The sequence below is a fragment of the Peromyscus eremicus genome, chromosome 10 (genome assembly GCF_949786415.1).
Source record: "Peromyscus eremicus chromosome 10, PerEre_H2_v1, whole genome shotgun sequence".
NCBI lineage: Eukaryota > Metazoa > Chordata > Mammalia > Rodentia > Cricetidae > Peromyscus > Peromyscus eremicus.
In genome coordinates this window covers 60,525,543-60,551,351 of record NC_081426.1, presented here as the reverse complement: position 1 = coordinate 60,551,351, position 25,809 = coordinate 60,525,543, and the positions used below count along the sequence as shown (strand labels likewise).

General features: G+C 41.9%; 1 protein-coding gene across 1 annotated transcript in view; it reads right to left on the bottom strand.

Moving 5' to 3' along the window:
- Grxcr1 (glutaredoxin and cysteine rich domain containing 1) overlaps positions 1-25,809 on the bottom strand; it is a 120,153-nt gene that overhangs the window by 33,477 nt on the left and 60,867 nt on the right. The window contains exon 2 of the mRNA XM_059275147.1: positions 10,147-10,389. Coding sequence (XP_059131130.1) covers positions 10,147-10,389 — 243 coding nt within the window. The remainder of the gene's footprint in view (positions 1-10,146; positions 10,390-25,809) is intronic.

The window sequence follows — 25,809 nt, the reverse complement described above, 5'->3', positions numbered from 1 at the left end:
AACAAACAGTCCAGCATGGAGAAAGGCAGCATGCGTTCGTCATCCCCAGCACCACACACTGCTTTAGTTTTCAGCTTGGATGGGAAGAACTATGTGTTTAAGTCTTCTGTAACATTTCACAGTGCCGTGTACACAAAGAGTGCTTGTGATTTGCTCAGCAGCTAGACAGCTTGTTCATTCAAGGTTTTCAAGATGATTGATTTTTAAGGTACGAAGCAAAAAGAAAATGTTCTACTGAATTCAGATGCCACTCCACACAGAAGGCTAGCACTATGGCCCAAGTACCATAGAAACTCAAATGACGTTAAGACTGCCAGAAAGAGATTCAGACATTTGGCTTAGTGTTTCTCCAAGTTACTCCACTGAACCTTTTTGTTTAAGTCTTTCGAGGGAAAACATAAGTAGCATACAATAAAGTGTATAGAATGGAAGATGCCATTTGCATTTGGAAGAGAGTTTGAAATCCCTCTCCCTTCCATCAGAGCCCCCAAAGGAAAGGAGGAAGGAGCTATTAGGGCACCACAGAGATTAATTTGAAAAGCAAAAGTGCTCATCCAGCCTTCTTAATGCCTCAGATGGGCAACATGAATCAGAGAGAAGAGCTGAAATCAAAACAAAGGGATCCGCTCACTGGCCCCTGGAGACCATGAATACCAGCCCCTGTTGGTTTCCTGGTCAAATCCAAAGAGGACGCCCACAATGAGCCTGTAGACCACTCGCTTCTACGCGAGCTGTTGGCCAGATGGTGTGCTCCATTTTCCTCATTTCAGCCGATCTTCTCATCTGACACCGTCAGGATGAAACATATGGCTGAGTCTTTAGCTTAATTTTTTTGTTGTTTTGTTTTTGGAGGGAGAGGTATCTTGGGTTGAGCTCAATCAAACTGGGAGCCCCAGGTGTGATTAAAAACAAAACAAAACCATAACACAGAGCGAGCTGATCCTACCTGGGCACACGGAAGCCTGCGACTGGGCCCAGGGGCTGTAGTTTGTTAAATCCCTGGGTAAGGTACTCACTCAACTGTAATCATATATAATATAATATCCCAGTAACAAACTGTCTGTTTACAGAAAATGAGTGCTAAGGGCCAGACACTCTCAGAGACAACACACACACACTTCCCTTCCAGTTTGCCAGTCAGAAGACAAGTGAATGGGATAACAATTTGACCCAGAATTAAGCCCAGGGTTACAAAATAGTTACCATTTTTTTAAAGGTTTTGAGTCATTAGTTAAAATTGTTTTTCCTAGTCTGAATCTTTTCTGAAAAGAAACCTAGATTTGAAAGTTGAATTGTAATCCATATACCTAAGACATTTATTTTTTATTCAGATCTAAAGAAAGATATATTACAAATGATCTATCCGATTTCTGTTTTCTTGTATGTTTAATATAGTTCTTATGTTGTGAGAGAGCCCTCTGGTGGCCGAGAAGACACTAAATCTTGGCTCATTAGAGCTAAAATTGAGCCCAAATCTTCACTGAGATACTGATTTCAAGTATGATTGGAAATGTATGCCTAGGAAATTTCTCTATCAATTTCCATTCACCTTATTTATATTTGTGAATTTGATTCACTTTGTAGTGTTCAAAGTATCTAGCATATTTTAGATGCAACTTTAAATCTAAAAAAACACTGATAACATGCCAGTATATTTCTTGTCCAACAATATTGAGAATAATTAGTAACTGATATCTAAAGCAAGAAGCACATTATTTGGTTCCTCTGGAGCTCTAGTACATGGTATGACCTGTGCTCTCATTAATTTGCAGCCCAGTTTCAAACAGGCACAACTGTATTAGATTTTTATTGTGGACAAGTCCAGTGCACCAGCTTAAGCCTGAGACTTTCACAATGGACCACCAGGCACTTCACCAGCCATGCAGGGAATCACAGCAGTGAGAGAGAACAAAGTCCTGTGCTTATGTGACAATGTGTTTCTATGTATAAAATGATAAAAAACAAAATGTGCCCTGAAGAGACACTGTGGAGGATGCTGTTCCTTGTTGTGTAATTTAGACAACAGTGTCTGCCTGCCTCAAAAATCCTCCCAATTGGCAGTATATTTCAGGAGAAAATAACTGCATTGTGCCTTAACAGGTTTCAGAGAACTTACTCTCTGACTTTTCAAAACATGGAGTTGACTGCATGGGAGATCAATTACCATCAGAACTTTGGCATTGGCTGCAGAGATACCTCAGTTGGTAAGGTGCTTGTATGTGTCGTGGTTTGAATGACTCCCAAAGGCTCAGATCTTTGAAATCCTAGTCACCATGGAGTAGAACTGTATGATAGGATTGAAAGGATTAGGAGGCGTGGCCTTGTTGGAGGAAGCGTGTCACTGGGGGTGGGCTCCTAGGTTTCTAAAGCCTGTTGCTCTCAGCTACTTCTCCAGCACCATGCCTGCCATGCCTGTGGCCTTGCATGCTCCCCGCCACTACGATAATGGACTAAGCCTCTGAAATTGTAAGCAAGCCCCCCCCCCATTAAATGCTTTTTCTTGCAAGAGCTGCCACAGTCATGGTGTCTCTTCACAGTAACAGAAGGGGGTGACTAAGACACCACACACGCATGAGAAGTTGAGTTTAGTCCTCAGAACCCATGTTCTGATGGGGTGGACTTGGAAATACCAGCAGTGGAAAGCAGAGGCAAATACCTGGAGCTCACTGGCCAGCCAGCCTGGCTGAGTTTCCAGACAGTGAGAGACTCTCTGTCATGACAAACAAGGTGAGCAGCAGTCATGAAGAACAGACACCACAGGTTGCCCTCAGTCTTCCACATACACCTGCAAACACGTGCACTTGCCCACCAATGAATACACACAAGACAGACACTAAAAACAGGGGGGAAAGAAATGTTCGCGTTTCTTCGATAAGAATAAGACCAGAGAGAAAGGGCAACAAGCAGAAAAAAAAAATGTAAGGCTGGAAGGGAAGATTTGGCCAAGGCCACAGCAGGATGCTGCTGGTAACATTATAGAACTGGAAAAAAAAAGTGGTAAGTTGACTGTGTGGTTATGAAGATTTGAGAAAATGTAGTACTTCAATTTACATTCACAAAGCTGGGTTTTCTGTAGCAAACACAAACACCATTCATGGGCCTAACCAGGGTTAGGGCATTTTTAATAGCTTTGCTCAAACAAAAGTACCTAGTCCCTCAATCTGAAAATGCAGGACAACAGTGGGCATATTTGAGCAAAATTCAGGCAAAAGCCTGGAATTAATAGAGCAAAGTCCTAATTTGTTGCAGGCATGACCACAAATGTGCACATTATTTATTGTGTGCTCTGAGACAGAATAATATAGGCACAGACAGTCCTCCCATAAGGAGGTAGAGTCCATTTCCATTTTCAATCTGGACTTGATTATAGGTTCTATTCAAGCCAGTGACATAAAAGCACACGTGACGTGAAGAGGACTCAGAGGTCTTTGCTCACTGGGGCTGGCCCCTTTCTCTGCTGGAAAGTCCTTGGCAGCGTTTCGCACACAAGAGCTGGTTACTGGAGAAGCTTGTGAAGGAAATCTCAAGATCGGCCACAAAATCTGAAAACAGAACTGCCATATGACCCAGCTATACCACTCGTGAGCATGTACCCAGGGGACTCTGCATGCCACTAGCACCTTCAGGTTTGGGCTGCTCTATTCACAATAGCAAAGAAATGGACTCACTCTCAATACCCATCATCATGGAAATGCCGTACATATATTCAATGGAATTCAGCCATGAAGGAAAATAAAACCAGGAAATTTTCAAGAACATGGAAAGAACTAAAAACATTTCGAGAGGTAAACCAATCTCAGAAAGACAAATACTGTTTATCTTCTCACTCATGTGAATCCTAGCCTCAAACTGGTAAATATATGTGTGTTCGGGTAGGAATAAATAATACATAATAAATGTAATAAGGATAAAGAGGTCATCAGTTTGAGAGGGAGTGAAGAGGGAATAGGGGAGGTGAGAGGGGAACGAGGAAGAGGGGAAGTGATGGAATTATATCTTAATTTAAAAACTTTTAAAGAAAGGAACATTTGGGTGCTTTGCTCTTCTCAGTTAAGTCTTTAATCTTTGCTAATAACTAGAATGTATATTATTTTAAAGTTTTTTTCCAGTAGTACTATACTTATCATGGATGGAGCTTGCTGGACCAGCCCCTGTTCTGGAAAATTCAGCCTGTGAATAGTGAAGGGAGAGTGGGAAGGCCCAGGATCCCTTGCACATTACTATACATACACTTCACACTTAAGTCTACCCTGAACTCCAAACAAAATTCTGCGTTCATTATAAACTATATTTGACCACTGTAACTCGTTTTTTCTTTTATAAAAGTATTTTTAAACTTGTTAACCCCTTTGTAAATACAACTTAAGACATAAACAAATTGCACAGCTCTTCCAGAATAATTTCTTTATAGTCTTAGTTGCTGCGTTTCAAGAGTAATCCATAGAAATGGGTAGAACTGTTCCTGAAGTCTCTGTTCCTTGGCTGAAAAGCTATGCTCCATAGTAAATGCCTTCATTCTTGAATGGGGCAATGCCGTACCTTAAGTGGATACAGAGTTATGGCTGTGAGATGTCACCATCAGCTACTCAAAGAGGTCTCTGTAGGTCAATGGCTGTTTGCTGTCATGCCATTTATGATCGTTCTTGTTTGTAGCCTCTTGGCATTGTAAACTTTGTAGATTTCCATTGCAGATTTGAGGGTTGATCCAGACAAATCTGACTTCTGGCCCATTTCTTAGTGGAATGACTAAAGTATGAGAACATAACGTTTTTGTGGGCCTATGTTCTAATGCCAAAATACCAGAAGAATTGCCGAGACCAGTTCTGAGCTGAATGTACCCCCACTGCCCCAACCCCAGAAAGCATCCCTGGGCACTGAAAATTTATTTACTAAAGTAATTTTTTTTTCTCATCAAGTTGTTTCTTTGCTTCCGTCTTCAGTTCTTAGTTTTGTTGGAGTCGGGAACCATAGGAAAAAATATTCTTTTTGATTTTTCCATTCCTGCTTGTTGAGCTCACTGGCTTCTCTCAGAAGAACACAATGAATTCAGTCAGTATCACCCACCTCGGTCTTGGTGATGATGGTAAATCAGCAAGGAAGCTACCAAACACTGCCCTGCTGTGGTAATATATTGTGTCCCCCCAATATATTGTGCACTTCAATAAACTTATCTTGGGTCAGAAGACAGAACAGCCACTAGATAGACATAGAGGCCAGAAAATGGTGGCACACACACACCTTTAATCCTAGCATTCTGGAGGCAGAGATCCGGATGGATCTCTGTGAGTTCAAAGTCACACTGGAAACAGCCAGGCATGGTGCCACATGCCTTTAATCCCAGGAAGTGATGTCAGGAAGCAAAAAGCTATATAAGGTGTGAGGACCAGGAACTAGCCTGGTTAAGCTTTCAGGCTTTTAGCAGCAGTTCAGCTGAGATTCATTCCAGATGAGGACTCAGAGGCTTCCAGTTTGAGGAAACAGGATCGGCTAAGAAGTTGGCAAGGTGAGGTTAGCTCTGGCTTGTTCTGCTTCTCTGATCTTCCAGCATTCACCCCAATACCTGGCTCCAGGTTTGTTTTTATTAATAAGATCTTTTAAGATTCGTGCTACACCCTGCTCTCCCTGCCCCATCTCCTTGTCTGAGGTCTGTCTCCATCTGCCCTGCCTCTGTTTCTGTCTCTCTCTTCCTCTGGCTGTTCTATTTCTCTCTCTTTAAAGAAAGTTGTGCTGTATAGATGATTCCCATACCCCGATCATTCTCACTCACCTAATTTATGGCTTCCTGTGGCTGTTTAAAACAGCACAGATGTTAGGGAAGTCACCAGCAGCAGCCAAATTTTCCTCCCTAAAAACAATGTTTCACAATCTGCCAAAACCCAGCAGAGGGCATCCTTCCATTTCAGATCTGTGGATCGTGCAGAGGGAACTCATCAGAGCGGCACGTATTCCACGGATGGTTCTGCATCTAGATCCAAACAAGGGCTGGGTGGGTTTGGAGGAGAATTGTTATACAAGTTATTCAGGACCCCGCCATTTTGAATTGTAGGATTAGAAATCATTCTCCCTTTCTGAGAAGGAAGAAGAAGGTGCTTCTGTTTCCTGACTCCCTCCAGGTGCACAGCAGTCGTTTCAAATGACAGAAGCAGCAGAGTTACCCCTGTGGCCTCTCTCTCCTAGGTGCTGAGTGTGCACATAAAGAGATCAGAGGGAAGACACAATTGAGAAAGAGCCAGGACCATGACCTCATTTGTAACAATTGCCTCTATCCCTCCAACTGAAAGACAAATGGCAGGCCAGGTATCAGGGCCTGGGACATTGCCTTAGAAGCATACAGAAATTGTTATGGATTCTGGATGGCAACAGAAGGGGACAAGAGCAGCATATGAGTGTGGCCAACCTTATACCTGAGAATGCTGGCCGCTGTGAAATATTAGTTAAGATATGTTACATCATTTGATGCTGTGGAATATTTGTTCAGTGATGCAAAGCTGTGTTGCATTCTTTTATGTTGCATTTGTTTAACTCCATGAAGCTGTGTTACTTTGCCTGTCTAAAACACCTGATTGGTCTAATAAAGAGCTGAACAGTCAATAGCTAGGCAGGAGAGGAATAGGTAGGGCTGCCAGGCAGAGAGAATAAATAGAAAGAGAAAAAGAGGAGAAGAGGGAGAAGCAAGAAAAGGAGAAGGAGAGGAGGATGACAGGGACCAGACACACAGCCACACAGCCAGTCATGGAATAAGAAGGAAAGTTATTTAGAGAAATGTAAAAAGCCCAGAGGCAAAGGTAGACAGGATAATTTATGTTAAGAAAAGCTGGCTAGAAACAAGCCAAGCTAAGGTTGGGCATCATAAGTAAGAAAAAGTCTCCATTTATCTCCATTTATTTATTTGGGAGCTGAGTGGCAGGCCCCCAAAGTGCAAAGAGAAAAAAAAAGAAAAGAAAGAAAACTACACTGACAGTTGTCCATTTAATTTTAATCATACAGTTTCACTGAAATTGAACTTACACAGTGTGGTGGTTGGAACAAAAATGACTCCCCTAGGCACATAGGAATGGCACTATTAGGAGGTTTGGCCTGTGGGAGTAGAGATGATCTTGTTGGAGGAAGTGCATCAGTGAAGGTGGAGGTTTCAGAACCTCAACACAGGCCCAGGGGCTCACTGTCTCTTCCTGCTGCCTGTGGATCCAGAGGGAGAACTCTCAGCTACCTCTTCAGCACCATGTCTGCCTGAACACCCCCATGCTTCCCGCCATGACAATAACGGACTAAACCTCTGAACTATAAGCCAGCCCCAATTAAATGTCTTCCTTTATAAGAATCGCCATAGTCATGGCAACTCTACACAGCAATAAAACCCTAACTAAGACACATAGTAAAAAAATGTTTTACATTATCAGAATGCCTCCCTAGTTAAAAGGCAAAAGTCCCCATCTGTCTTTTGTGGCCACCTTGTTTTTTGTTATTGTGTTTTAAGATGGGGTCTTATGAATCCCAGACTCACCTCAAACTCACCGTGTAACTGAGTGCCTTGAACTTCTGAATCCTCCTGCTTCACCTCCTAAGAATACATGCTAGAATTACAGGCGTGTGTCACTACACCCAGATTATGCAGTGTTGGGGTTAACCCAGGGGATTTGTGCGTACTAGGAAAGCACTCTACCAACTGAGCTACATGCTCAGCTACAGTCTACAATCCTCATAAGTTACATTCCCCCTGGGGTGTGAAAATATCATATCCTTTGTTTATCGAGGAAGTCAGGGAGAAAAGAAATGAATGAGAAGAAGCTGCATAGCCAAGTCATGTATCCAGTCAATCTAAGATCATTGGAACATCTACATCATGCCAAGCCCTATTCTAACACTACATAGTACCAAGCCCTATTCTAACACTACATAGTACCAAGCCCTATTCTAACACTACATAGTAAAGACCCTTTCCTCAAAGGGGTCTTTCACAAAGCAAGGGGTTAGAATGTCAGACAGAGATAACCTAGACTGCCATCCATTCCCCCTTGGTTAGCTATGTTACTTGGAGCAAAGGTTTTTATTCCTTTGGGAGAGAAGAAATTCTTAGTATTTCTTGAAAAAGCTGCACTGTTCCTCCCATCAAATTCTCATAAGCAGCCTATGAGGTCAGCCTTATTATCATCCTAGTGTCACATGATGAGTATCAGAGCAGGAATTTAAAACAATGCTGCCTGGAGTCCATCATTTGCTTCTCATCCGATGACCATGGGGAGGGCTGAGAGTTGAGTGTCCTAAGAGTCAGACATATGCCTCGCAGAAGGCTGAGAAGGCAATATAAGATATCACTATCACTGTCCTTGTTTTTAACGCTACTGTCAAAGTCACTATTTTCTGAGACCTAAGAGTATATGTTGAAACACACTGGATAGAGGATCAATACTTCAAGTCAAAATTTCTTTATTTCAAAAGGCAGTGCTTTTCCAGTTCTGACTAAAATAAAATTGCATGTCACCATAGCTATGTAATCATGGATTCTTGGCATTTACCTTTCCCTTAGATAACAGGCTATTGTATTTTAAAAAAACGGCACCTGCAGCCTTGGCAGGTTTGAGTCAAGGTGCACCGTGGCGAATGAGGGGGACATGCCATGCAGACACGGTGGGCAGCAGCCAAGGGGGCAGGGTGGAAAGTCACTCACACTGTGTGATAGCTCTCACATGGAGGGCTTTATCATTAAAGGGGGAAGAAAGAGAGAGAGAGAGAGAGAGAGAGAGAGAGAGAGAGAGAGAGAGAGAGAGAAAGCAGAGATGCATGCAACTGCATGGCAAGAGAGAGGGAGAGAGAGAAGAGGGAGGGGTTCTTTATTTTTTTCTATTAAGAAAATTTTTTCATTCATTTTACACACCAATCAAAGATTCCCCCTCTTCCCTCCTCCCGCCCCCCAGCCTCCCCTCGCAACCTATCCCCCACTCCCCCTCACAAGAAGGCAAGGCCTCCCATGGGGAGGCACATCCACCAGAGGCAAATCCAAGCCCTTCCCCCTGCCTCAAGGCTGCACAAGGTGTCCCATCATAGGTAGTGGGCTCCCAAAAGCCCCCTCCTGCACCAGGGATGAAAACTGATTCTACCTCCAAAGGGCCCCCCAAGCAGCTCAAGCTACACAACTGTCTCGCCAAAACCTGTGTTAGGTAAGTTGCCAGGAATCCCCAAGGGTTTTTTCTTAAAGGGGACTTCACATAGGATGACCTTGTGGGGCAGGTCTGAACGCTAACATAGGCTGCCTCTAGTAACAATGGCTGTAGTCTCTATAATAGTCATAAGTTCCCTGAAACCAAGCAGAAATCCCTCTCAATATGGATTTTTCTCTATCCCTCAAAGTTAAAAGTTAAGCTCAGATGCTGAGCATGATCAAGATCCAAGTATCTTTCTAAGGTTTGAAGCCTTTGATCTCTGATAAGGGATCATCTGGTCGGCAGGGATCATCTGGTCTGCAGCACCACTCTGTGGATGGTATCCCTTTAGGCTCTTGGTTCTCATCCTCTGAAGAGCCACGTCCTGGGGTGTTTTCCCTAAGTGTGTTCATAGATCAAAGGGAGTTAACAACACTAGCAGTGTTAATCAAAGGGCAAAAAGGAGGCACATCTGTTGTTCTTCTGTAAGCAGGGTTCTCTCTGCATATCTGCAAGCCTGAATCCGTGTCATGCTGCCATATTACCAAACTCAAAAGCGATATTAAACAACATGCAGATAAAATTCTGGCTCCAGACCTCATTAGAGGGCCGTCCTTTTTGTTTCATTAGGTAAGAAACTGAATATTTGATTCTAGAGAATTAAGAACATTTACAAATGTTCCACTTATAAATGTTCTATTTTTCTTGTTTACACGAAAAATGTAGTTTTATCTTTGGTCAGTTTTTAAAAGTCAGAGTTAACTGAGCACTTCAGGAAAGTATTGCTATTCAACAAAGCAATTTCACGCTGATTTCATCTCACTCCGCTTCTGAGGGATGAGTAACATAGCCCCACAATGTTTGGAATAGAAATAAAACTCCAAGCCCTTCGGTCTGAGCTCCTCCAAATAACAACTGTCTGGGTGGACATGTCGCAAGTCATCTTTTCATACAGTTTCTGGGTAGGACGTGTGACAAAGGCGGTTTTCCTCTGCTGTATACTTACCCCAAGATAATGGCCGTCAATGAACACCACAGGAAGGGAAGGCACTTCGGAGACCCGCCTACACCGTTCATCCAACTCTTTCCCGTAGTCACTGTTCAGAGCTATGTTCTTCTCTTCGAATTTTACCCGATGGTTTTGGAAGATCTTTCGAACCAGTTCACATCTCTCGAAGGTTGTTCTCACCACGCGAAGGCAGGTTGTATAAATCACCACCCGGTCAAATTCCAGGTCGGCTGACGGCTGCTGGAAGGGAAGCAAGGCGGTGTAAATAGACTTGCTTTGACGCTCCTAGATCTTACTCTGTGTGCCCAGTTTGAATTAACAGCGTTGGGTAGTACATCTGTCTTATACATTAAAGACACTCACAAAGGTTGAATGAACACTTTGTAAATTCAGAGGCACAGGTTTTTGTTGTTGTTGTTGTTGTTTTATGCTTTGGGTGTTTTTTTTTTCTTCCCCCCCCCCCCCCCAGAGGGTTGTTTTTTCCAAGACAGGGTTTCTTCATGTCTGGAACTTGCTCTGCAGACCAGGCTGGCCCGGCATTCACAGAGCTCCACCTGCCTCTGCCTTCTGAGTGCTAAGATTAAAGGCGTGCACCACCACCACCACCTGGCAAGAGTCACGTATTCATTAGTAAAAGAATGGATGAAGCTGGAAGTTTTTTGTCATATGCAGAATCTAGACTTATTATGTATGTGTGTTTATTTATTATATATAAAGAGCAAAGGAAATGATAGAAGGGGAAGATGGAATACATGTACATAAAGGCATAAAGGACCATTTAGGTGGAAAGGAGACAGAGGACAGTGTATGACCAGGATAAATAAGAATAAAGTATAATCCTGCTGGTTAGATGGTTCAGCAGGGCTTACAACCATCCCCCATGACCTAAGCTCCATCTCAGTGACCAGGGACCCACATGGTACAGAGAACCACCTCCCACAAATCGTCTTCTAACCTCCATATCTAAAAAGAAGTGTGCAATGTGCATGTGTGCATGTGGGTGTGGACGTGGGTGTGTAAACGAAAGAGCACAATGAAGCGACTATTTTGTGTGGTAACTTTAAAATAACTAGTAAACCAGTAAATAAATAAATAAAATTTAAAAAAAAAACCTGAGACATATTGCAATTTAGAATTTAGCAAGAAATAACAACGCAGTTTTTAAGTGATGCGTGTTGGCTGGTTGTCCTTTCATAATAGCATGTCAAGTGAGTTTACTATTGATGAAAACACACAAGGGGTACCGTGTGGTAAAATAATGAACAGTCGAATTTTCATTATGGAGATGTTATTCAATATCTGCCTCTGTCTCTTCAATCCACGAAGGAGAAAGCTGAGTGTTTGATAATGAGATACGGCTACAAATAGCAGAGGTTAGCGTTTAACCAGTTGGAAATTCTTAGACTTTTGAGCCACAGGATCCTGTGAGTAATAAACCCTGAACTGCGGGATGATTCCCAAAGCTGAAAGACGTACTTTATGAGTGACAGGCTTCCAATGTGCAGCAGAAAGGCCCTATTACAAGGAGTAAGGATTGAGGGGGCGGAGTAGGAATATACAGAAGACAGCACAAATGGGAACTGAGAATAGAGTAAGTATTGGGACACACAGGAGTTGAGGCAAGCAGTACCCCAAGACAGGGTGACAATTGCTCTATCTAAGAATCTTTTTTATGCTTTCTGATAAATTGGGTGCCTGAAGCCACTTGCCTGAGAACCCTGCCCCAGCAGTGAGAGAGGGAACCAACATGAACTCTCGTCTTTCTTACATTGTGACAATTGTGGGAGCCCACAAGGACTCCAGTTTTGCGGCTCAATTTCCAACCTGACTCAAGGTCAAAGAGTCCAAGCTTATCTTTACTCTTTAAGGCTGGATAATAGGATGTTTGGCCAAAGGCGTGGCTATTAGATTTTTTTTTTTTAATGTCTTACTCTTCAAGGCTCAATAGCAGGATGTTTTGCCAAAGGTGTGGTTGCCAGGTGTCTTAAGAATTAAGAAGATGTTTACACTTGTTTGTACCTTGAACCATGGTATCCTTGAGATGGGGAGGTTTTGCCCCCACCCTGCTTTGGGTATAAAAAGGCTCTGAGAAATAATCTCGGAGCTATTGTGGGATTGACTCAGAGCCCTCCCAAAGCTATCCTGGGTCTCTCTCTTTCTTTTATGTCTATGTCTCTATTTTTTCCTATCTGTTATTTCTCAATCCTCACTCCCCTTTTCAGGACTGTTAGACAGGTCAGGTAGGACCCGACAGACGATGGAATAAAACTTCTGAAACCATGACCTGAAATACATGTTTGCTCTCGTTAAGTTGATTATTGTAAACATTTTACCATACTGATATGTAAAACAAACTAACACAACAGGGTTAAGGTTATTTAAAACAACAACACAACTCTTAAAACTCCCATGAAGCCAAAAATTAAACTAGAACCCATTCCAGACAACTAAATGCTAAAACCAGTCACACAGACCTTCACTACTTTGTATTTAAAAAGTCAGATAAATCTTCTAAGGTACAAATGGAAAAATAGTAGTGAAGAAATACAAAGTCACAAGGCTATCAATACAATGGCCTCCCCTCATAGAAAGGGAGGACTTTTCCCTGATGACAAATTTCTATAAAGATATAGTAATGACCTACTAAATGCAGTTATTGTTCCCCACATGTCCATGACAGTGGGACCATCCATTGGAATATGGGAAACCTATGGTGGCCACATCCTCAAAAATAGAATGATTCTTCTGAAACTGGGAATAGCTCACGTTGGGGGAAATATGTGGGGACTTAGGAGAGGCATGATCATATTTCATTGTGTATACATATGAAGTTATAAAAGATTAAAAAAATAAAAATATACGGCTGATTTATTTCTCCAACAGACTATAACAATTGAGCTAAAAACCCAGAAGCCTGGGAGGAACAGGAGATTTTCACAACTGTAAAGGCAGGAGGAAGAAAAAGATGGTAAGAATATACAAGGAGAGTGACATCTAAAAGATTAAATGGTTCAGGAAGTTGTTGAGTTGTAGGCATGTGACCCTGGTGTTGTAAAACATAACTGTTTTGTACATAAGCTTAAAAGTCTGAATTTAGGAGATTATCTGACTTGTATGTGGTTTTACCTAACTAAGAAATGTTTGAAAGAACCTTATATGGACCAATGCATCTGAAAGCCGAATATGACCTATGTTCAATTTCTGTGACTATAGCAAATGCCAGAGGAAATGAACTTACCGAGAGAAAAGGTTTATTTTAGCTTACGGCTTGAGAGGTTTCAGTCCAGGGTTGACACACTCAATTCCTTTGGGCCTATGGTGGGATTGTGTAGTAGAGTAGAACTACTTACTTTATGAGTCAAAAGTGAGCAAGAAGGAGCCATAGTTCTATCCCTAACAATGTTAGAGGGCACACCTTAGTGATCAAAAGGCCATCTTCTAGCCTTCTCTCTTTTAAATATACTACTGATTCCCAACAGCTCCACTCTTGGACTCAAGCTGTTAACACACGGACTGTTAGGGAACATTCAAGATGTCATTTCTATTGTAGTACAAAGCATTAGAGTAGAGAGCACAGGACCTTGTCAATTAGACACACTTGGGTACTGACCCAGGCTCTCTATGTGTGCTTGGGAAGTAAACAAGTTAGTAAGCCTCGGTTTTGTTATCTGTGAAATGTGATAATAACGACATCTATCTAATCAGTTTACTGAGAAGATTGAGAGACACTATAAAAACAGGTAAGAAGGGTTTAAATGGTAGCTCAGTGTTCAAAATTAAAAAGATAAAAAGGGTTACACTTCCAATATGGAGTGTTGAAGATTGAAAATACACCAAATGTTAATGTTAGTGGGAAAATGTGGGTAACCAGGGACAAAAGTAGATCATCATCTACACATTTTAAATTCAGAATCTTAGGAATTAAGCAGGAGCTCTTGGGTCAGCTGTTTCTCTTCACATTCACAGTCATAGAAATAGAAATAAAAGGTGACAGATTTATATGGTCTAAAGAGAACTACTGTCAAGGGCCATCTCTGGGTCCCTGGACCCATCACAGTTAGGGTTTCCACCTATGTCTGAAGCTCAGGTTACCACCCAAGGCAATGCAGATGCCCCAGGCCAGACCCTGCATGGTAAAGCTGGCCCTGCCCCAATAGGAGACCTGGCCCTCCACACTTGGGAAATCCCACCCCACCCCCTCACCACAGGCCTGAGAGAGATGACTCCATCCCTCATTTGAGAGCAGTGGTCCCAGTGCCATGATTTACCACCTCAGCTGCCACCTAGGCTCACAGACAGGTCCTGGAGTCAGCACACTCCAACATCGACCCTATCTATGATCTGCCGGAGTGTTTGAAGAGACCGATCCTATGGGACCGTAGTCACAGGATCTCCATGACTCAGGACAACAGCAGGATATCTGAGAGGAATGTTGTTGGGGGTCCAGTTTTGATGGTGTACCAAATCCAGAGTCCTGGAAGCTGACCAACAACACATTACACAATGAACATTTGCAAGTAAGCTGTTTGGACAAAAGGGTCTACTGCATGATACACAGAAGCACCCAACGTCACTAAGATGAATGAAAAGGCAATGGAGAGGCAGGAAAGACAGGGGAACGAAGTGCGGGGTTTTTTTTTCCTTTATATAAAATTATCATTTATTTTTATCTTATTTATATTCGTTTTAGCTTTCCTTTAGGAAGAAACTACAAGAGTGAGGGATGGATACAGAGGGACAGGGAGATGAGTGGTATTGCAGTGCATGATGTGAAATTCCCAAAGAATCAATAAAAATAAACAATTAGATTAAAATTTTAAAAAAGTGATATGGAGATAAAAGAGCCACTGTTTGCAGTACAGCCTTTGGAGGATGACCAAAGCTCTCCTTTCTCTGATCATGGGAGGATCATTTCATTTCTTCCTTTAGAAGTAGGCTCCCATTTCTCCCTTCATTCTTTTTGGTTTTGTTTGTTGTTTGTTTGTTTGATTGTTTGTTTGTTTTTTGAGACAGGGTTTCTCTGTGTAGCCCAGGCTGTCCTGGAACTCACTCTGTAGAACAGGCTGGCTGGAACTCATGGAGATCTGTCTGCCTCTGCCTCCCAAATACTGGAATCAAAGGCATGTGCCACCATGCCTGGCTCTCCCTTTATTCTTATCTGATCACTTCAGCTAGTACTTCTAGCATTTTGTTAAGTAGAGATGGCAAGAATGGACAATTTCACCATGTACATGACCTTACTGAGAGAAAAAAAACACTTGGAGTGTTTTTGTTTCATTTTGTTTTGTTTTGTTTTTTTCTTCATTGACTGCATTGTTAGCTATGAATTTCAAAGGAATAGCCTTGGCTAGATGAAGATATTGCCTTCTGTACTATGTTTTTTTAGAAGCTTTATCATGAAAGGGTGCTGAATTGGATGATTATTAGATTGGGAAGGATATGTTGTAACCACCTGTTCTTCCCAAGATAGAACTTGGGCTTATATCCTTTTTTATTTTATTTTTTTATTTTATAATTAATTTAATTTTACATATCAGCCACAGATTCACCTCCCTCCTCCTGCCCCCAAACCCTCCCCCTAATCCACTCCCCATTCCCACCTCCTCCAAGGCAAGGACTCCCCTGGGGATTCAGCTCAGCCTGGTAGATTCAGTTGAGGCAGGTCCAGTCCCCTCCTCCCTTCACCCAGGCTGAGCAAAGTGTCCCAGCACAGGCCCTGGGTTCCAAAAAGCCAGCTCATGCACTAAGGACAGATCCCAGTCCTACTGCCTGGGGGTCTCCTAAATAGCTTATATCCTTTTAAAGTAACTGTTTGTCTTCCTTTTAGTCTCTAAAACAACTGATCTGCTGAACAGGGTGCTAGGCAAAAGGTCTGTATCATACATGCAATCAGTAGAAGTCCTTAGCAACATGGAGCTTACAGTCTAAAACAATAAAAGACCACAAGTATACATAAATAAATACAGTATTACAACTTGCTAGGTACCGTGATGTAAATACACAAGAAGCTAGGAGAATGTTGTACAGGGTGCCTTCTCTACTGGCTGTAGAGGTCCATTCCTGACATTTGTGTTGAAAGTGAGAGGATACGGATAGGTAAAAATCCAGGGGAAAATACTACATGCAAGTGCAAGGATGGAATGAACAGGGATGCTTGGAACACTTCAAATGTCCTTTCTTAAAACATAAAGAAGGGGAAATCAAAGATTGCTAAACTCTTCTAGATATGTTTGAAGGGTTCATATCACCTTGCATTTTATGGCCATTTAAAATCTTAAGAGCCTTTAACCTAAGAGAAATATGATATTCATAAAGGAAGTTACAAGTTGCACTGAATCATATTTTTACATTTCAAAACCATGAATGGAGATGGGCCAGTGACACAAGATTTAGCCAGCGCTGATGGAAGCATAATCTAGACAAACGGTTTGCCCAGAGTAGTGTCATCCACACTCTGAATAATTTTAGTCAGTCTCACTGCCAACTCCTTCAGTCTGAGAGCAGAGATGAATGAACATGGGCTAGTCTAGAGTCAGGGACTATGGTTACATATTAGAGTAGGGTGTTAGGTCTAGCTTAGAAGTACACCTGCCTAGGGGTAGGAATATTTGGGGTGAGTTTTGAAGATACTTTCCAGTTTTATAATATGAATTCTAAATGATAATTTCTTTGACCACAAAAAAAAAATGTCTATATTTGATTCATTTTTCTATCCCTCAACAGATTTGTCAAAGCATCTGGCCTGGAATCTAAAAATAGCTTCTCAGTGGCACACTATCCCTTCTCTCCCTCCCAGAGGGTTACCATGGGAATATCATGAGGATAGACGGGATAGAAGTCTCTGGGACAGCGGAGATAAGCTGCTGTTGTGCAGCTTGCTGATTCCCAGGGAGACCCAGAGAGTAACAAAGCCAAATCACCCTTCCAATGTCTGAGAACTCCCCAGCTCCCCACTCAGCACCACTGTACCCAAGCACCTCTATTGTGTCCTTTTTCTCTTCATACCAAAGTTGCTACTAACTCACATTCTACTGTTAGACAGACTCCATTGCCCATGAGGTAGACTGTAACTTAAAATCTTTGCCTCCTTACCAAGTTATATCCCACAATTAGCAGTAAGTTACATCACACCAGGGACATTTTCAGGGGTGTGTGTGTGTGTGTGTGTGTGTGTGTGTGTGTGTGTGTGTGTATGTTGCCATTCATCTTTTGAAAGGATTCCTTTGAGATAAGTAACGTATGCTCTCTTTTGTCTTCCTCCTGAGAGCAAGCAGGCAAAGAGATTGGCTCTGAGTTATACAGCATGTCAGAAGGCGACCTGGGACCAGACCCAGATTTCTTGATGACCTGACAACAAACCAGTCTGGAGATTTTAATCAGCAGATGGGTAGCAGAGCAGGGCTGTAGCACGGGCTTAATCTGCCTGGTGTCTGCTTTCCCTCTCCATGAGACCCTGCAAACTCTTGTAGTCCAATGTGGGTTAGGAAATGCATCTTAACATCATCGTGTTAAGTGGGTAGTTCACCCCCCACCCTGATTCTCATTCTCATCGGGCAACAGGACTTGAAAGCTCACTGTCCATCTGCACCAGGTTCCCGTGCCCACCAAGACCCTGGATCTGCTTCCAGTGATGACTTTCTACCCTGCATTCCCTTTGCTGCACAAAATGTGATTGATGGTGAAGGTATAGAGTTCTGAAGTTCTGTGCATTATCTTCATTGGTGTTAGTGATGAGGATAATGACCCAGATTTAACAGATGAGGAAGTCTAGGCTTGTTAATAAGCTTAAGGAGCCCAGGTAACTAACTCAGAGGAAAAGGAGCAAGGTCAGATCTGAGTGTGTCCCTGTCTTAGTTAGGGTTTCTATTGCTGTGAAGAGACACCATGACCACGACAACTCTTAAAAGGAAAACATTTCATTGGGGAACTCTCCTACAGTTCAGAGGTTCAGTCCATTATCATCATTGCAGGGAGCATGGCAGTGTGCAGGCAGACATGGTGCTGGCTACATCTTGATCAGAAGGCAACAAGAAATGGTCTGAGTGTCACACTGAGGGAATCTTGAGCAAAAGAGATCTCAAAGCCCACAGTGATACACTTCCTTCAACAAGGCCACACCTACTTCAACAAGGCCACACCTCCTAATAGTACCACTTGCTTTGGGGGCCATTTTCTTTCAAACCACCACAGCTCCCTTTCCAGAAGATGATGCTATATGAGCCTGCAAATAATAAATGACCAAAGAGAGACAGTGTTCTAGAACTGAATGGCAAGTTATACCAGGCTGTGACTGTCCCAGGGACAATCCTGGAAATGCCTGCTTCTTCCTCCATTTTTAATCCTTGGTTAAATGTCACCATCCACAGGCAGACATTCCTCATTACGTCATGGGCAAAAGCTGCTCTGTCCTCTTACCTAATCTTACACACTTCAACGGCAGGCTTTTACACTGATACGCAATGATCACAAACCAAACCTCCTACTGAGGACAACTGTTACCTATATTTGTTTTAGGCACATGGAAACAGTCAACATATCAGATGTCACAAAGTCCTTTTCTAAGCTCAGCGCCCCACTTTGTGACATGCAGGAACAAGCAAGCACACTCTACAGATGAACATTCCTAGAAACAGAGCTTTCTGTTTTGTTAATTTTTCAAGACTGTACAATAAAAATGTCAATGAATTTCCAAGAAATTGTCTGTTTGTTCAGATCAATTGCTGAACCAGCCTAGACAGTAAATGAGAAGTTAATACAATCCTACACACCAAAAATAAAATGACTATTCAAAGAAAGGCCTCCTGAAACAGTGCTGATCTTGTAACAATCTGATTTTGTGTGAATGAAGAATGAAAGTTGGTGTGGGTGGGGTGGGCACTGGAGGTCTGCCTTTTGACAGTAAGCCAGCCCAAGGTTTCAGGAGAAAACCTATACTTTAATGTTTTCAAAAAACCAAAGAATAGGGCAGGAGGAATGACTTGTTTTCTACTGAAGCTTGACCCAGCCACCCCATTAGCCAGTGCTTGTCTCCTCATGTCACATTCCATTTTATTCTTCTGCATCTAGACAATTCCACTTACTGGCATTGCTCACAACACACGTTAGATTTGTGTTCACATGTGGTGTCAAAGTGATCCCATGCACACTTTCACATCTGAGAAAACCCAGACCTACACAGTTGAATTATTTGAAACACACATGTTTGTTTGCTTTTGAGGCAAGGCCTCACTGTGCAGTTCCTCCTGCTTCAGACTCTCACACGCTGGATATGGGTGTGGTGATATATTGTGTACCTAATAAGTTTGCCTGAAGATCAGAGAACAGAACAAGCCACTAGATAAAACACAGAGGCCAGACAGTGGTGGCACATACCTTTAATCCTATCACTCAGGAGGCAGAGATCCATCTGGATTTCTGTGAGTTCAAAGCCACCCTTGACTACATGAGATTGACACAGTCTAGAAGAGAAACAGAGCCAGGCAGTGGTGGCTCACACCTTTAATCCCAATACTTGGGAGTCACACACCTTTAATCCCAGCACTAGGAAAGTTGAGACAGGAAATGATATGGGTGGGCAGAGAAAGGTATATAAGGCATGAGGAGATGGGAACTAAAGTCTTTCGGCTGAGGGAAGCTTTTTAGGTTGAGGAATCCTAGAGGTAAGAGGTGGCTTGTTCCTTTATCTCTCTGATCTTTCAAGATTCACCCCAATATCAGACGCCAGGTCTTTTATTAAAAGACCAATTAACATTCGAGCTGCATATGGGCATGAGCCAGCAGGCCTTGTTTCAGAAACAAATGCTGTGCACTGGGATGAAACCCACCTCCACTATGGCTTGGGCACTTAGCTATGATCATAGTGTCATTGTCCAAGGGATACCCAGAAACCTGATAGATCAAATTCTGTTCCTGGGTTTGTGTATCCAGATGTTTCTAGAAGAGATGTACATTTGAATTTAAATTAGTATTTAAAAAAATGTAGTCAGACACCATGAAGTCTGGGGAGGGCCTGAGCAGGCCAGAAAGACAGAGCAAGGCAAGACACATGTTCTCTATCCAGCTACTTGGCATCCACCCTCCCCTTCCCTTGTGATTTTTGTTCTCAGGATTGTGGACTTGACTCTCAGCCTTTCAATTGTATTGAGGTTTTCCTGGATCCCAACTAGCAAACGTTAGATAGTAAGACTTCACGACCTCCATAATCCCAAAGCTAACACCATATGAAAATCCCTTGCTAGACACAAATACCTTTCTGTACAGAGACAGGTAATGACTGGGTCTTACTTAGGTTTCTATTCTAGTGATAAAATACCATGAGTAAAAAGCAATTTGGGGAAGAAATGTTTTACTTCATCTTGTAGCTTGTATTCCGTCATAGAGATGAAGACAGGGCAGGAGCTTGAGTCAGGAACAACTAATGCAGAAGCCATGCAAGAGTGCGGCCCACTGGCTTGCTCCTTGTGGCTTGCTCAGCGTGTTTTCTGGTGGAGGCATTTTCTAAGCTGATGTTTCCATTTCCCAAATGACTCTAGCTTGTGTCAAATTGACACAACAGTAGCCAGCGCGAACAGATGTACTCTTTCTTGGTCCTGTTTCTCTAGAGAACTCTAATGGGGCAGCCACATGAACTCAGGAGACGGTTGACTTTTCTAGGACTAGGGTTTCTTTTTATAATCTGGGAGTCATAATAATCTAGCCATAAGGGAACTGTAATGCCCAATGTAGAATGTACCTACACACACATTGTTAATAATATAATATTACAAGCATGCCAGTGTCAGTATTGCTCAATCCTATGATCAGGGAAGAGACTACTACCTGAATCTGTAATCTCTCCTAGAAACAATGTCCCAACAAAAGCCTCTCATCTGTTATGAATAAGCTTCCTTCTGTCAGGGTATTTACAAACACTATTGATTGGTGGTTAATATTTTCTCATCTCCACAGATAAAACCTGCATCAAGGAGAATGCCAAGAGAATGATGTTCAGTAGCATCCAGTCCCCCAAACAATAGCCAGACGGTAAATCAATCAGGGGCATCCTGCTAACAGAGAAAAGTTTTCAAGTCTATTGTTTGGAAATATGCCATTTTCAAATACAGGAGAAAACACTGAACAATGACACCAGAATAGGTGACTAGAAAGTGGCATGCTAACCATCTTCATAACTAACCCTTCATCTTACTTGACAAGACCCTGGTACTTTTACGGAAAATCAAAGGAGTCCTGTTTCTCCACCTCCCCCCAAATAATCAATGATCAATGACAATGTCTTCAACTTTCCCAATCAAGGAAAATGATGGAATAATCAGGTAAATGTAACCAAATCCCTTCAGTGGATTTGGATGAGAAGAATCTAGGGGCTGGAATGTCTGTACCCCATTTCAGCTCACGCTTTTATAAATTCCAGTGTGGTGAAGAGAAGTGATCACAGCCTCCATGGAATTCCCAGAATAGACTGAGAATGGAAAACAACAAAGCCAGTGAAAATTCAGAAGTTCAGAAAACTGAACCTAGCCTCAGGCAAATTCATTGTCCCTGGCTCCTTAGCCTTCTGTATTGAACACTTCTGTCCTTTGGACTGAGTGACTAAAAATGGGCCCAACTCCCTCTAGGATTTGAATATTGCACATGAAAGAAGTAATTACTGAAGAATAGTATGGAAAATTAGAAGTATGTGTAAGAAGTGTGTGTTTTAGGAGCTGGCTGTAAGACAAGAACTCCTAATATCTTAAGTTCACAAGAGAAAGCACTGAGTTACAGAGAAGCAGTGTGTCCTGCCTAAAGCCAGACGGCTAGAAAAATAACGAAGCTGGTATTTAATCCAAATAACAGAACTCATGACTTTATATAAGCTTATTAACTGTTTATTGGCTGTGACTATTTTTACATCCCATTTTATTTGGTAAAGGGTAAGAGATTAGAGGGACCAATACAGGATTTGTGAATCATAAACTTTCATGGATAGAAATTTTAAATAGCATGTTCATTCATTTCATTGTTGCAAATAACTACAAGCTTAATGTCCTAGAAAAACAAACATTGTTTTACAAGGCTGGAGTCAAAAGTCTCTCATGAACAAACATCCATCAAGGTGTCAGCAGCGCCACACGTCCTTCAGCGCCTTGCCCTGGTCCTTGAGGGGACCCTATTCCCTGAATCGTGGTCCCTTCCCCCATCTTCAAAGCAACAATTCATTCAACATGGATGGGATAAAAAACATGCCATTGAATGAATCCTATATTCCAAGAATACCAACTGAATGCATTTATTATCATTTTCACAATGCACTGTATAATAGTTTTATTATTCCTTTTCATTGACAAGGAAAATGCAATACTAGGATACAGCTAATTTTCTCGTGGTCACAAAATCAACAAACTTTTCTCGTTGGTATATAGACTGCCTGCCTTTAATAGTATTCTCTGGCATGTCTTTCTGTTTTTTCTCCATGTTTGGAATAATCATTCTTTTTCTTTCCTTTTTTTTTTTCTTAGCATCCTGGCTTCAGTGAGCTCTTGAATATACCCACTTGCTGCCTTTTCTCTCTCTCTCTCTCTCTCTCTCTCTCTCTCTCTCTCTCTCTCTCTCTCTCTCTCTATTTCAGCCTGGTACAGAATTCCAGCAGCTAACTAAAGGTGGGAGAACCTCAAATGTATCGTCAGCTCATGGTTTTCTCCTGCAAAGATCTGAAGTCCAGCTATAACATCTTCATCTGGATATACTCTCAGGAGATTGAGTTCAGACTGTCCAAAGCTAGCAGCTCATTGCCACTAAACCCATGCAGCTAAATGCTTGCCACAGGGTGATCATCCAGAGTTGCTTGCTGCAAATCCTATATCTAATGTGGTAGTTTGAATGAAAATGGCCCCTATAGGCTCATAGGGTGTGGCACTATTAGGAGGTGTGGCCTTATTGGAGTACTTGTGGCCTTGTTGAAGGAAGCACGTCACTCCAGGTGGGCTTTGAGGTTTCAGAAGCTCAACCTAGGTCCAGTGGCTCATTCTTCCTCCCTGCTGCCTGTGGATCCAGATGTAGAACTTGCAGTTCCTTCTCTAGCACCACATCTACCTGCATGGGGCCATGCTTCCTGCCATGATGATAATGGACTAAACCTCTGAACTGTAAGCCAGCCCCAATTAAATGTTTTCCTTTATAAGAGTTGCTGTGGGCATGGTTCCTTCTTACTTCCTCACAGCAATGTCCCCAACTAAGACATCTGGTAATCAATATGTCCTATCAGTTCTACATCATATTTTATCCTTTTCTCCCCTGATTTGATACCCTAACTCAGGCACCTGGATTTCTCACCTGCATTGCAAAAGCCTCTTGACCAGACTTCCTACTCCCAGATAATCCCTTTCTAATCCATTCTCCACAATTCTTATACAAGTGTCATTTCTTTAATTTTGTAAAGATTTAATGTGTGTGTGTGTGTGTGTGTGTGTGTGTGTGTGTGTGTGTGTGTGTTCAGGCAAGCGCGAATGAGCAGATTCTGTGGAGGCCAGCAAATGGGTATGAGCTCCCCTAGAAATGAATTACAGGCAGTTATGATCCACCCAAACATCAGTGCTGGGAACCCAACTCCAACCCTCTAGAAGATCAAGAAGTGCTCTTAAACACTGAGCTCTCTCTTCAGCCCCACAAGTTTTTTGGTTGTTTGTTTTTGTTTTTTTAAGACAAAGATGAGCATGTAATGCCTTGTTATAAAAGAATTGCTTCCTTTAGCTTTGAGAATGAAATTCAAACACTTACTCATAAGACTTCTTTATTCTGGGTCCTCCTTTTTCCTTCCTCTGGGTTCTTATAACTCTCTTTCACACATTCATTATTTATTTGATAAATATTTATACAGTTACATGATCTAATATTTATCAGTTCTATATGCAAAATTCCCCAGACCAACAAAAGTACTGTCATTCCCAAAGTGTACCAAATCCGTTAGTGGCTTGACTTCCCCTAGGCAGCTCCGAAGGCTGGAACACACTTGCCTCCATTGCTCACTTGACATCTTGTCCTCACAATGAACAAGTTCAGGTCAAGTAGCACCAGCTCCAAGACTCCCTCAGCCTTTTATTCAATGGGATGTGATCCAGTCATCTCCTACATTCCCAGCACTTCTTCTGTATATTATGGCCTTCCTAGAAAAGAGGTCCATGCTATTTAGTTTTATATCCCCTAGACTTAATGAAATGTCTGGCACATGATCACAGAAACTGCAATGTTCTGCGTGTTACTGTCCCTCAAAATTCACATGTTAAAGCCTGGTCTTTTGTAATTGGGTTTGGGGTCTTAGGAGCTAATGGGATTAGGATTTTCATAAAAGAGGAGGGACAGGGAGCTGGTTTGTACCCATTAACAATTTCATCTCTATGTGACTTGTTCTGTCATTTTTAATATAGCAGTTTTATTAATTATTTGAGAATACCATACATTGTACAATGTACTTTGGTCAAATGCATCCCTTAGTTTTCAAAAAAAAATCCAAATTCCAAAATCATCCAAGATCCAACTCTACCCTCATCATCCCTTCCCAACTTCACATCCTTTTTTTTTTTTTTAAATAACCCATCAACTTTAGCTTGTGCTACCTATATAGGAACAGGTGTGAGGCCATCCACTGGATGGTTGACCTACCAGGGATGATGCTCCTAAAGAAAACTGACTTTTCCTTCCCCAGCAGCCTCATTTGTCAATAGTTCCTCACCCAGAGGCTTAGGAATTCCTCCCCATCCCCGATGTAAAGTTTACTGGCTTTATCTTGTGCACATCTTACAAAGGCAACCACAGATACTATGATTGCATAAGTGCAACCATATTTTTAGGTCCAGAAGTCACTGTTAGGCATGTGGTACTCTCTGATCTCTGGCTCTTACAATCTTTCTGTCCCTTCTTCCACAGTGGTCTATGAGCCTTGCAGAGGGCTGTGATACAGATGTCTCAATTATGGCTAAGCACTCTACTAACATTTGTTAGCTGTATTTTGACCAGTTGTGAGTCTTTACATTAGCTACCATCCACTGAGGGGGAAAACTTTTCTAATGAGGTTTGAGAGTTACTCTAATTTATGGACAAAGAGATAGAAATTTAGAGAGTGGTTTGATATGATATTCATTTAGCAGAATAACAGTATTAAGTTCACCACTGAGACTTATGAGTTCCTGAGATATGGGACCACAGTCATATTTATAGTTCAGGCTTATATTTCCTCCTATGAATCAGGTCTTAAATCCAATCAGAAAGTTGGTTACCCCCATGACATTTTTTCCAGTATTGCACTCATGGTATGTCTTGCCAGGATGGCCTTTATTGAAACTCACAGGGTTCCCCACTGAGTAATACTGCTGATGACTACTCCCACATACCAGCAGCTTGCATAGCACCTACAGAACTATGAAATCTGTCTAGCAGAGTGAAAGCTTCCCAATCAGCACCAGTTTGATTTACCGGTATCCTGCGACCAAACTGTATGGAATAATGGGGAAGGAGGTATAAACAAACATAATGAGAGAATACAGCAGAATATAGAGGGGGGTAAGTGATAACTAAGACTAAAGATATTTGAAAAAAAAGCCACATGGAAACTTACTATTTTATAACTTTCATATATTATAAATATTATATATTTTGTTATATATACATATTGGAATATATATATTT